This window comes from Perkinsus marinus, assembly GCF_000006405.1.
Source record: "Perkinsus marinus ATCC 50983 genomic scaffold scf_1104296953336, whole genome shotgun sequence".
Lineage (NCBI taxonomy): Eukaryota > Perkinsozoa > Perkinsida > Perkinsidae > Perkinsus > Perkinsus marinus.
In genome coordinates, this window is record NW_003208496.1 from 172,619 (window position 1) to 184,265 (window position 11,647).

General features: G+C 50.5%; 7 protein-coding genes across 7 annotated transcripts in view; 1 reads left to right on the plus strand and 6 right to left on the minus strand.

Moving 5' to 3' along the window:
- Positions 1–218, plus strand: part of Pmar_PMAR000449 (dephospho-CoA kinase, putative) — a gene marked incomplete at both ends in the record, with an annotated part of 1,220 nt that extends 1,002 nt beyond the window's left edge. The window contains 2 exons of the mRNA XM_002776546.1: positions 1–9; positions 123–218. Of these exons, the coding sequence (XP_002776592.1) occupies positions 1–9; positions 123–218 (105 nt within the window). The remainder of the gene's footprint in view (positions 10–122) is intronic.
- Positions 219–865: 647 nt separating this feature from the next.
- On the minus strand, positions 866–1,984 carry Pmar_PMAR000450 (40S ribosomal protein S3A, putative). The gene is made up of 4 exons (XM_002776547.1): positions 1,921–1,984; positions 1,706–1,811; positions 1,290–1,624; positions 866–1,231 (listed from the first exon to the last, which is right to left on the minus strand). The coding sequence occupies exons 1-4, from the start codon at positions 1,977–1,979 to the stop codon at positions 958–960; spliced, it is 774 nt and encodes a 257-aa protein (XP_002776593.1). The 5' UTR covers positions 1,980–1,984; the 3' UTR covers positions 866–957.
- Positions 1,985–2,364: 380 nt separating this feature from the next.
- Pmar_PMAR000451 (pre-mRNA splicing factor, putative) lies at positions 2,365–3,730 on the minus strand. Its single transcript, XM_002776548.1, has 6 exons — positions 3,592–3,730; positions 3,430–3,543; positions 3,071–3,171; positions 2,955–3,023; positions 2,716–2,907; positions 2,365–2,548 (listed from the first exon to the last, which is right to left on the minus strand). The coding sequence occupies exons 1-6, from the start codon at positions 3,724–3,726 to the stop codon at positions 2,425–2,427; spliced, it is 735 nt and encodes a 244-aa protein (XP_002776594.1). The 5' UTR covers positions 3,727–3,730; the 3' UTR covers positions 2,365–2,424.
- Positions 3,731–3,947: 217 nt separating this feature from the next.
- On the minus strand, positions 3,948–5,431 carry Pmar_PMAR000452 (tropomyosin 1 alpha chain, putative; the record flags this gene model as incomplete). Its single annotated transcript, XM_002776549.1, has 7 exons — positions 3,948–4,059; positions 4,109–4,330; positions 4,380–4,501; positions 4,546–4,631; positions 4,987–5,101; positions 5,141–5,265; positions 5,332–5,431. The coding sequence occupies 7 exons, from the start codon at positions 5,429–5,431 to the stop codon at positions 3,948–3,950; spliced, it is 882 nt and encodes a 293-aa protein (XP_002776595.1).
- A 592-nt stretch (positions 5,432–6,023) lies between these two features.
- Positions 6,024–7,698, minus strand: Pmar_PMAR000453 (Arginine/ornithine antiporter, putative; the record flags this gene model as incomplete). Its single annotated transcript, XM_002776550.1, has 9 exons — positions 6,024–6,252; positions 6,302–6,450; positions 6,496–6,609; positions 6,657–6,821; positions 6,872–7,066; positions 7,111–7,171; positions 7,224–7,379; positions 7,420–7,564; positions 7,623–7,698. 9 exons carry the CDS (start codon positions 7,696–7,698, stop codon positions 6,024–6,026), a joined length of 1,290 nt encoding a protein of 429 aa, XP_002776596.1.
- Positions 7,699–8,482: 784 nt separating this feature from the next.
- Positions 8,483–9,739, minus strand: Pmar_PMAR000454 (hypothetical protein; the record flags this gene model as incomplete). The annotated part of the gene is made up of 7 exons (XM_002776551.1): positions 8,483–8,615; positions 8,665–8,726; positions 8,774–8,917; positions 8,967–9,083; positions 9,123–9,203; positions 9,227–9,308; positions 9,567–9,739. The coding sequence occupies 7 exons, from the start codon at positions 9,737–9,739 to the stop codon at positions 8,483–8,485; spliced, it is 792 nt and encodes a 263-aa protein (XP_002776597.1).
- A 210-nt stretch (positions 9,740–9,949) lies between these two features.
- The window catches only part of Pmar_PMAR000455 (conserved hypothetical protein), a gene marked incomplete at its 5' end in the record, with an annotated part of 1,852 nt that continues 154 nt past the window's right edge, over positions 9,950–11,647 (minus strand). Inside the window, 8 exons of the mRNA XM_002776552.1 lie at positions 9,950–10,106; positions 10,347–10,440; positions 10,675–10,766; positions 10,821–11,047; positions 11,093–11,156; positions 11,200–11,327; positions 11,379–11,437; positions 11,482–11,614. Coding sequence (XP_002776598.1) covers positions 10,036–10,106; positions 10,347–10,440; positions 10,675–10,766; positions 10,821–11,047; positions 11,093–11,156; positions 11,200–11,327; positions 11,379–11,437; positions 11,482–11,614 — 868 coding nt within the window. The 3' untranslated portion in view covers positions 9,950–10,035. The remainder of the gene's footprint in view (positions 10,107–10,346; positions 10,441–10,674; positions 10,767–10,820; positions 11,048–11,092; positions 11,157–11,199; positions 11,328–11,378; positions 11,438–11,481; positions 11,615–11,647) is intronic.

Below are 11,647 nucleotides of genomic sequence, written 5' to 3' on the forward strand. Positions count from 1 at the left end.
ATCCGCAAAGTACTGCAATGCATGTTAGCCCCACCGTTATTGTGTTCTCTCGAGTTCTCGAAAGGAGTATGGCTGACAGTAAGTCCCTTCCCTCTTGAGTCTTCCATCCATATGGATTGCAGACCCCTCAAAGTAGTAGTATACATTTGAATGAAGCGGTGATTGATGTCGACGGTGCTCCTGCAGCTGCTACCATGGACACTGGAGACAATAGCTGACATTTATGCTCACACGCATGCAGTCTCGGATGTCGATGTTTGATCGGTCACTTGGCCGTATATGAAGTTTATTAGTTATCCGCTGCCACTCCAAACTCGGAACACAAGTCGAGACAACCACCGTCCACAACTACATAATTATCTCCCGATTTATCTCTCAACTCGATATTACAGCGAATTTGTCTTTCCTTTCCAAGATCGGTTGGCTGCATATCATCCCTGTCATCATTGAGCATATCATCCGAATGACCCCACTCGAATCACATTGCTACTTGTCGATCCAACTTATTCCTTCGGAATAACCCGGCGGAAAAATTGCGCCAAAGTGTAGACAATTTCGACCGGGTGAAACGCTAACAGTCGAGTCTTCTCATCAAGACATGTCAATTCAGAACCGCCAGTAGATCAGTCACATTGGAATTTCACCTGGTTTACGGAAAGTGGCGTAAAACTCGGCGATATCCGCGCTATGCAGTAGTCGTGAAATATGTTTTTCACTAGCGTTTTCATATCACGGGTGGAACTTTGTTATACAAACATGAATCCTCGCTTACTCACACTACAGCTAAAAGTCTTGTGAGTAGCAATTACCCCAACATAATTCCCCTCAAACCCCTCACATACTAACAACACAACTCTACTCTATCAATTACTTCCAGCCAATATCCCTAGCACCGTTGCAAGAGCCTCAGAGTATGCCAAAAGAAACTTTGCTGTTGCGATGACGAGAGTACAACGCTTACAGCTGGATCTTGGCCTCCTCGGACTCGGGGATGACGTTACGGTCAACAGCGGTTCCTTCCTCAGCGGACTCAGTGTGGAGCTCCATCAAACGGGTGAGGTCGAACTTCGGCTTCTTGAGGATCTTTACCTTACGGATATAGCAATCCTTAAGAGGGTAGATGGAACGAGTCTGCTTCTCGATCTCGGCACCGATGGACTCGGTGACGAAACGCTTGACGAGGTCACTCATGCGGCACTTGGAAGCCTCAGCGGTCATGATGTCAACCATCCTAAATGAAAAAGAAAATGAATTTTACAATTCAACTCTTTGAAGAAAACCCGCATTACTTTCTGCGGATCCTGCGGATCTGAGCAGCGCTGGCATAGCAGTTGGCCTTGACAGACTCCGGGCGCTTCTTGGTGAAGCCGATGGAGAAGAGGCGGAGGATGTAACCATCAGTAGTCTTGACGTCAACGTGGGCCTCGATCAAAGTCTGCCACTTGCGGATGAGCGAGCAGAGCTTGTCACGGGTGAAGTCCATGCCGTGGAAGTCGGTGAGGGCGTTGCGGCCTTGGACCTCCTGGACCTCCAACTTGATCTTACGGAAGGAGTGATCTTCGTTGGAGTTCAAGTCGGCTAGGTTGACCTCGCAAACGCGACCCTTGAGGGCATCAGAGGCAATCTGAAAACAGAAGCATATAACAACCATGAACAGTGAACGATCAACTCGAGAAAGTGAAACGAAACGGGTAAGAATTACTACCTTGGTACCGGTGGTTTTGGTGACCAAAGTCTTGCCGGCCTCGCGGACGGAGAACATAGTAGGCGCCTTCACCGAGTACCACTCCTTCTTGAGGAAGGGATCTCCTCTGAAATAACAAGGACAAATCAAACTATATAATATACCCAGGAACCGAATCCGATGCTTCTATAGAGTTGACAGACCTTGCCACTGTCACTACTACTACCCATTATTACACCTTCTTCTTGCCTCCCTTCTTTCCCTTGGTGAGTCTCTTGTTCTTGCCAACGGCCATGGTGCTGGTGTACGGGGTCGCTACACTAGGTCGGCGCGAACTCTCGATCGATCACGTGATCGATTTTAGTGGAGCGCGGGCGGAGCGAAGCCGCATTTTTTCACTTCTATTCGCGGACTCGACATCATCGTGATGACTACCCAGCACAATACCCCCGGATAAGGTGCTCGTGATACGCTCAGCAGCGTCTCCTTGAATATTGCTTTATCGTATCGATAAATTGTCGATGCTTCGGACAAAAGTTTTTCTTAACAGGTGCTTTATGATGGTTTCCATGACCACGTTCGGATCGGCATGTCAACGTGTTTGCCAAGCCTCATCACACGTCCTCAACGTTTATCGCTGACCCCCCTGCAACTAGTGAACTCAAGTGTAATGTTGGTATAAGAGAATATACGAATATACGCCGCAAACATTCTCCTCCTCCACTGCCATCTCAGTCTGCTCATCGTCGGTCTCCTCCCTCTCTGTTGCTGCTCTCTCGGGCTTCTCTTCCACCACTGCGGTCATAACGCTCTGACCGGTCTTGGCGGGAATCAGAGCGTCTTCTGTAGTAGTCCGACGAACGCCTAGGGTGTTAACAACAGTAATTTACCTAGTGGTAAAACAGTGCATCTAATAACTGCTCATTGTGTACCTGCGAACTACCCGCCGCCGGCCGCCCTCACTACTAGATCTAGCTATTGCGCTAATACTAACGTTAATCCTATGCCCCCCTCCCCTGAAGAGTGGTCACCTGTCATCTCGCCTGCGGTCGCTGCGGTCCCTCGAGTAAGACCGACTTCTACTACTCCTACGATCGCGAGAGGAACGGCGATGTCGGCGGCTGCGGTCCCCGTCACGACTGTCGTAACTGCGGCTCCTCTTATCACCCGAGTAGGACCGGGAACGTGAACGTGATGAGGATGATGACGAGCTGTATCCATATCTGACAGAAAACAACTGCATAGCAGATCGGAACACATGTAGACCCACTTCGCCCTTCGACGTTCTCTACTCCTACTGCGGCTCGACAGCGCGCCATAACTCCTCCGTTTTCCACTTCTGATGAACCAACAGAAATGCACTCCACGCGAGAGAGCAGACCCCACCTATTGAAACCACCACGCTCCCTCGCTGCGTACGCTGAACTTGCACTGGACTTCGCACGAGATCTATACTCAGCCTTCAGCGGTATACCATTCAGCACAACCTGAAAGACGACCGAAGTCTCTAGTCAGGGACCCATCTAGCTTTGGAAAATAACGTCCCCTAGGGTTTGATAACAATGGGGAATATTCGAACATTTACATGGGAAACTGATTGAAGAATGTATTCCTCGCCATCCGTGGAAAATTCAAAATGAGTTCATCCCCGAGAACATTATAAATTCCTGGATGATTCCCTGCCTCCAACTCCTATATTTGATGGTTGAATAATACTAGAGCGTCTGGACGAGAGCTGTGACTACCTCTCCGCTGTCACACGCTGCCAATGCGGCTTGGGCACTGTCCGAACGCTCGTAACGAATGTATGCGGCCATCTCGTTGCGTTTGTCCACAGGTGGTAGCCAACACACTGTGATCTGACATACCACACCTCGCACAAATCGCCACCACCACATGACTCTTACATCGCCGTATTTTTGGAAAACCTGCTTGAGACCGATTCTGTTGGCTGCAGGCGTGAGACCAGCAACGATGTCAATAGCGTTCTGTTGGGCATCGCGAGGCGCCTCCCGACCGAGGCCTGGACGGTAGACTGCCATAGTGAAAAGGAAAGTGACGACAACAACAACAGCAACTGACCTAGAAACTGCCGCCCCTAGAAATGCAAGACCAACGACTCGAGGAGACCAAGTCACAACTCCAACATGCAACGGCCAGAACAGTGTCGTGGCCAATATGACTGCTATGGGCAGATCTTCCAGCGGTCATCTCTAAGGGAAATGGACACAGGACTCGTCAACCACTCAGCACGCTATCAGTTTTAGAGAGTAGCCACAGGTAACGACATGACAAATCTCCAACGTTCCACCACGCTAAACCCACCCACCGAATCTGCCTGGGCCGTAGCCCTCACTCCCACCGACGGCTCCTCCCTATAACAATCATGCTCTATCTCTCACCACTACTCGAGACTGACCTCACCCAGCCCCCGTTGTAAGCCTCCGTCGGAAGGCCTCCAACTGCTCCTCCTCATCACCCACTTCCTGACGCCTCCTATACCGTAACTCCCCCTCCAACCGTTCCACCGCTGACTCTAACAGCTCGATATACTCCCTGTGCTGTTTGCGCTCCTTCCCTAACTTATCCGCCCGAGCCGACACTACTCCGCAGAGTTTCTCCGCTGCTTCGCTCCGCCGTCGAAACCTGGCAAAAACACCCGAGCTGCCACCAAGGCAATACGCCTAGCCACTACATCTCAACCTCTTCCCTCGAAGAGTTCAGACTTTCTGTGAGCGTCAACCGCATCTCCCTCATCTCGCCGTTCAGTCCAACGACCTCCCTCTCGGTCTCCTCCAGCTTTTTTAACAGACGCTTCTACTCAGGAAACGAGTCGTTTTAGACTCCACAATAGTCTTCACCTTCTCCCCTTTCAAAGCCATCACAGCAACCCTCTCCTCCTTGATCTTGTCTGAAGCTCGCAACAGCAGCTGCGCCACCTTACCATCTACACACCACATTCATATTCATATCGGAGTTTCACCCGTTTCACGTGAAGTGGCGTAATACTCTGTGGAAACCCGATATTCGCTATATGCAGTAGTCGTGGAATATATTTTTTCACTACTGTTTTTCATATCACTAGAGTGAAACTCCATCGCATTTATCCAACCAATACAGCAAATGATAATGGAGTTTCACGACCGTGATAAGAAAAACACTAGTGAAAAACACATTTAACGACTATTTCTAGGCGTATTTCGCGTTTTTCACGGAGTTTTACACCACTTCACGTAAAACGGGCCGTGAAACTCCATTATTATATTTAATATTAACCTAATGACGAAATACAGATCAAGTACTCAGAATTTCAGCCAGCCTAGATAGCGTCCCTTCTGGGTCCCCCTCAGCCTCCTCCACAGCCAGCAGTATCTCAGCCGCTTTCCTCTCGAGCAGTTGCTTCTTCGACCGCTCTATCTGCTGAGTACCTCATCCATCTCCCATAACTCAACCTACTTTAGTTTGCCGACTAGCTGAGGCCAACCGACTACTCAAACGTCTTCGATGTTCCTCTTGAAGACCCAACCTCTTCTCCGCCCCAGCCAGCTCGGTTCGTAGAGCCACTCGCTCATCCACGAGCTCTAAAGGAGCCTATGGGACCCTCACCGCCATTCCAACTCACCCACGACCTCCGCCGGAGCTCCCACCACAGATGCCGCACTGATCGGCACCCTCCGTCTCGGTGTTGTTGCCAGGAAACACGAGCGTGGCGACGACCTCCTCTGAAGAAATCTTCTCACAATGCATTTTGATAGTAGCCCTACTACAGCCCCAGGGGGCCCATCGTCCTTCCCTTCACATTCCTCCAGCAGCTCCGTCTGCCTCGTCCTTGTTCGTGCCTGTGCCTCTACTAGACGCCTCTCGAGCTCAGCGCTCGAGCCGCCTTTCTCGGTCGGAGAGTGTCGTGACATCGCCAGCTGTTAAACATGAACTTGGGAGTAAAACCAATATGCACCCAAAACACAACGCACTCTTGATGAGATTCATACAGGCTTTAAAGTGGTTAGGACCAGCAGCTTGCAGGGTACATATATTCCTCGGCCGAAGGTCGTCGATCAGTCATAATACAAGGTTCGATACCTGCTGGGCACCACCCAACTATGCCCCTGCCGAGAATCGATCCGAGGGTCTCCCGATAGACAGACCAGCCACCCACCCACCCACCTCATTCTCCTCTGCCTCTTCGAAGGACCTCCATGGAGTGCTACATCTCATGATGTCGATCCAGTCCCGCGGCGGGTGACACACGAACTTCAGCAGCTCGCGTCTTCGACAATATTGCAATACTAAGTACCTGAGGAAAGTCCCATAAAGCCCCACCCACACCTCCTCCTCCTCCTTACAGGACGTTTCCAATGACCACTGCTCCCAACGTGAAGCCAACCAGCCCCCAGTCAGCATTCACCACAGGTGCGCCCAAAATGAAGCATATGAATACAGAGGGCGGCAAGAGCAGAATAACACAGCCCCAGAAGCCCAAAGGGATCGTATATGGTCGCCATATATCCGGGTTAGTGTAACGCAAATACAGGAAGGCCGCGAACTCTAGCAGCTCCGCAAGGCAGTATCTACTCATGAGTACCATGGACGGTGCCAGCAGCAGCACCCAAAACTCACATGCAATTGAGGAGCTCCACGATATCTAGGAAATCCAAAGTCGTAAGGCTGAGGATGACAACCAGCTGAAGGCAAATCGCAAAGGTAGGGGTCTCGTAGTGGTTACGGTAAGCCAGCTTCTCAGGAAGCCAACCGTGCTCTGCCATAGCCTGACCGTAGTAGGGTAGACCAGCACACTAGTGGACGAGGCTCACCTGTATCTGGTAGGAGTCCGATGACATCTCTGCATGGTACTGCCCTATATTCGATACAGCAGCTGCAAGGACTACCCAGCCGCCCAGGGCCCATCCCCCAACATCATACGCCACCTAAGAGCGGCCCGCTCTACCATCACCAACTACAGCGGCCCTCTCACCTTCCCAAGAAAGCCCGCTTGCCACGCATCGAACGCCTGATCTCCCTTGAGGGCAAATGACCCATCGACCCCTGTAGCGATAGCCAGAGGGAGAATATATGCCAGACAGGTGACACACAGTGCTAGCAGCAACGCCTTAGGCATCGCCGACCGGGCGTTCTCCACCTAACCCCGGGAGAAAGGAGGTGCCCCCATATCGTGACCAACCCTACTACCTCGCCAGCCAAGGTTGACACCGAGTCCCAATAGTTCAGGTTCCAGAAGAGAACATTCAACCACTTCGTCCACTCCATGTCGTTTCGGCCCAACAACCAATTCGATGGCTCCACCTGTGGTACCCCCATGACTATGAACACGATGAATGGCGACAGCACGAAGCACATCATAGCAACAGCAAGCCACCCCACAACCTGAACGACCAGTGCCGAGGCTGATAGGCCCTTAGACGCCCCACCTTGAGCCCTCTATAGTTGACATAACTCAGCGAGAGCGTCAGAATCACAAGGACAATGTTGCTGTACCTAGCAACGGTCCGCGAGTAATTCCTCTTCATACCACTCCCCGTACTACACTCTCTCGTTGAGGATTGGGAAGGCCACAGCTAGATACGTCATGAGCAAGTGTGGGTAGATAGCATTGTCCGTGGCCCCCGACAGCCAGGACCAGAACCCTTCCTGGAAACCCCAGTAGGGCCCAAACGCTGCTGTTACCCAAGACACGTACCTACTCCAATAACGAGCTCAGAGAGCGGTAGAGGCCGTACCCGCAGTTGCTTGGGAAAGTGCTGCTCATCTCAGCAGTGACTAACGCCTCTGGCAAGCACCATACGAATGGAAAAATGAGGAATCCCAGTAGAGCCCAAAACGGCCCACCAGCCGCCACGGCGTCCTCCGTACCAAATGGACCTCCTAGACAAGAAATCCTCATAGACGGAAAATATCTAATACCACTCTTCCAGCAACTTACCAGAAACAGAGTAGAATATGATAGCAACTGCTCCCCACAGCGTTAGAGGTTTCTTCCTGCCCTGTGGTTTAATCATATAGCTCACTGAAGGGGACGTCGGATGGACCAGCAAGGGGCTCCTCAACTCAGCCTCCTCCGCCACAATTGCTTGCGTCTCAGCCTCCTCCCGAGACATCCCACGAGGCCTGACTCGGTCCCCAGAGGGTCGTCGATATAAAGGCTGACAGTCCTCTTGGCCTGCATGGTCGTTGGTGATGACCATTGCCGAGGTATGTTTTTATATTTCCCGCTTTGAGATGGTCCCAATAAGCTTGCTAGTAGTCTTGGCTGGTTGAAGAGTTATGATGACACTCGAACCAATACACTGGAGAGAGAGTCATGAAACTGAACGCATAAGTTCATATATAATGCCGGTCAAGTAACGTTTGCACACTTCTTACTCCGAGAAGTTAAGTCAAGTCACTACGCGCTCGCCCAGGTGATCGATTTGCGACCATGATGATTACTCTGCTCATCCCCACACCTAATACTGAACGGCTATTCAAACTAGCAGCATGATTTAGAACTTGCAAGCTCTTCAGTTCAACGTCAAGTCTTAATAAGGCTGGCCTTAGAAAAGTGAGGGAGAACCCATGGCGAGTAGCAGAGTCCCGTGAAAACTCTTTACGTTGTCACAGTTGCTGACGATATGATCACTAAAACCATGCTATCATATTTGCGAGCCCTTGCCACAGTCAACTCTCACATAGTGTACGTCCTCAGACCGTGCACCCCAGCTTCGTAGTTCTAACAGCTCAACACAGTAATCAAAAACAGCAATAGGAAACTTGACAAGGGCACTGATGAGCCAATAGGCACCATCATGCTTCTCCTTCCTCAGGGGCATGCTCTTCGACCCAGTCGGACCCCATGAGCTCGCATACTATCTTTCTATACTTCGAACAAGTCTTCGCGAGCTCAACCAGACGCTCCTCATCGTGGCGAGCGAGGTACCTGCCCACCAACACTCACCGACGACAAAACCACTATGTCATCCACTCACTCGACGAGCTTGCTGCGAGGTCGTACCGTCTTCCCTGCTATCCCCATACGCTCCATAAAAGCCTGAGTAGTAGCCAACACATAGCCCCTTACCACAATGCAGAACTTACATCAATAACAGACTCACTAGCAGCAACCTTCGTATCGCCGTCGTCATCTCCCACAGAGGCCTCAGACAAGACCTCCAGCTCTACTATGGAATAAGGAACAGGATCGTCCGGAAAGGTAGCCGAGTCTACATCCACGTTGATTGCCTACAGCACAACAGCACTACCTCTCAAGAGGTACCAGACGGACCCTTACGCGGCCGTCCTGCACAGCGTGGTAGGTCGCCCTATGGCTGACGAGCTCCGCAAAAACTTTAAAACCGTCTTCCTCTAGTAGACTACGCAGAGTGCCTTCACCAGATGGGAATAGAAACTGAATACTTTCTGCCACTAGAAGGGACCACAACCCTACCTGTTTAACACTAGCCTCTCCCTCTACCTCGTTGTAAGTCGACGACGACCCACTATGAGAGCCCCTAGAGATAGCAGGTATCTTCATTTCCCAACCTCCATTACGGAGTCGTAACCATTGGTCTTGCCTAAGTATTTGGACACGTCATACCTCCCAATTTCTGTGCCGGCCTTTCCAGACGTGTCACTAAAATCCCAATAACAATCACAGCTTATTCTTCATATTGTAGACTCCGCGCCCTCAGGATAATGATAATAGAATTGCATATTTTACACTATGTAACAACCCAGTTGCCAAGCGTCTCGAATGATAGTAAGCATATTTTCATCTATGCCTATACACGTCCTATCGAAGTGGTACATACACAGCGGCCACCACCGAAACCACATACCTATTTTCATAGTACCCACATTGATAAGAAATCAAGTCCCGCCCCCAGGTCACCTGACCAGCGTCATTTTCCTATCATCCCAATACGTATCGTGCAGTACAACTCGGCGGACAGGGGGCCCAATAGCGGACAGAAACCGGGCCAACTCAGCCGACGACCCAAGGGCTATCTTCCTCTCCACCTCCAGCCGAGCTGCTGCTGCTGTAGTAGTAGTAGTAGCAGACATAATGGGAATACACAAACTACCCGCCTCCTAGTAACATATGTCCACCAATAACATCAGCGATATCATATCTAGTTGTAATATAAATATTCAATAACTGTGTAAAGCCAGGTTCCTGTACATAACCAGAAATTGCATCGATCGTCACCATCACTAACCCCATTTTCAACGCATAAGCAGTCAGATAGTAATAGTAGTAGTACTAGTATCAATGTAGTAGTAAGCTGACCTGTGGACCACATACCACCCCAACGACGCCACAATCGAATATGGACGGAAAAAGTATTGTGGGAGTAGTTTTAATAACGCATACCACCACGAGGGGCCCTGTCGTATCTTTTTATATCATACGAGCTGTCATCGTCATCACCTGCAGAAAAGGAGGAGACCAGTGTTAGATGAATAAATGTTCGCATTCTCAGCTGAGTCCAGAAAAATTTCCTCACTAATTCTACAAGTTTACATACAAATTCGGCTGGAAGCGTACAGAAACCAATGGGAATTTCCTCAAAATTTCAACGAATGTCACCTACACATGTATTTGACTACGTGCATATTTTTCCACCCCGGAGGAGACAAATCCAACCATGACCATACGTGTAGATCTCACCAATATTGCGAGACCCCTCATTTCTGGTGATGCGAAGACGTTCAGTACACCCCTGAATACGTCTATTGTCCAAGGCCTTAATAACATCGTTAACCTGAGCACGAGGACTATCAACAGCAGTAGTGTTGGAATATTCGCTCAACAGCCAACACACGAACTAGAAACGAAAATACCTAAAAGTTTCCGCGAAATTTTCGTACCAAGTAGAGTAGGAGTGTACAGAAAACAACGAGAACTTCCCAAAATTTCCTAAGAATTTTCATATTGTCCCCAACACATGTAGTTGACCATATGCCTATCCCCCCATACTAGACATCACGTGCTCTACCTGTGCAGAATCAGTGTACTCCAGCACACCGCAGCATACTCGGCCCTCCCGGAAGGTTCTGGCGAACGAACAAGAGCTGCCATAGTCCTTGCCTGATTAAAACGCATGAGAGAACTGCCCTCCTCCTAATACCACTCCTTCCCCACCTAGTTGCTTGAGCTCCTGCCAGCTCATGTCCTCTGGAAGGTTCTCCAGTTTCAGCTGTACCGCGCCCCTAGGGGCCCCACCATAGCGACCCGGGCGAGAGGACTCCCTATCACCGTAAAAGCTGACGCCGTTGTCGCCCTCTACACGACGACCACCACGGCCGCCCTCACGGTCCCAGGACCCTTGGGCCTCAGCAGCTCTCGAACGACTTGACGGTGGACTGTAACTGTCGGACTGAATACTTATAGCAATATGATGCTGATGAGCTCACTCAGGGTAGTCTCGACGAGCTGCAATGTCCCTCCCATAGTCGTCTCTGCGGCCCCCACGAGAATCTAAGGGAACTACATCACCAGGAAGGTTACCTCAAGGGCCTACCTTCTCTATACCAATCGCCGCCACTGCCACGCCTATCATAACTCCTCCTGTTTCCAGAAGAGTATCCCTCGTTATAGTTGCCGCCGCCATTCCAACGCCCCCCACCATAGGAGGGTCGTCTCCAGTCCCTGACCATGAACAGACGATCTCGCACTCACTAGCCTCACAGCGACAGCTACCTATTGTAGGAGTCATTGGGACGACGATTCTCAGTGGATTGTCGAGTAGCATGGGCGACCTAAGTGGACCAATAAAGGGTCTAGCAGCGCCCTAAGGGGCTACCTTAATGGTGAACCCACCAAACTTGGTTTGATCGACATCCTCTATAGCATCGGCAGCTGCGGTTTCCGAGTCAACTGGAGGAAGGCGTACGTGTCTCTCGACGACTGGCAGATCTTGACGCCCACGACCCGGCCTGATACCATGTAATTCTATCGGTCCCCTACAA

Coding starts and splice junctions, on each gene's coding strand:
- Pmar_PMAR000450 (XM_002776547.1), bottom strand. CDS start 1,979: ATGGCCGTTGGCAAGAACAAGAGACTCACCAAGGGAAAGAAGGGAGGC. Junction 1,812..1,920: donor AAGGGAGGCAAGAAGAAGGT/GTAATAATGGGT, acceptor TTGTTATTTCAG/AGGAGATCCCTTCCTCAAGA. Junction 1,232..1,289: donor ATCCGCAGGATCCGCAGAAA/GTAATGCGGGTT, acceptor TTTTTCATTTAG/GATGGTTGACATCATGACCG.
- Pmar_PMAR000451 (XM_002776548.1), bottom strand. CDS start 3,726: ATGGCAGTCTACCGTCCAGGCCTCGGTCGGGAGGCGCCTCGCGATGCC. Junction 3,172..3,429: donor CAGCGTGTGACAGCGGAGAG/GTAGTCACAGCT, acceptor GTCGTCTTTCAG/GTTGTGCTGAATGGTATACC. Junction 2,549..2,715: donor GACCGCAGGCGAGATGACAG/GTGACCACTCTT, acceptor TTAACACCCTAG/GCGTTCGTCGGACTACTACA.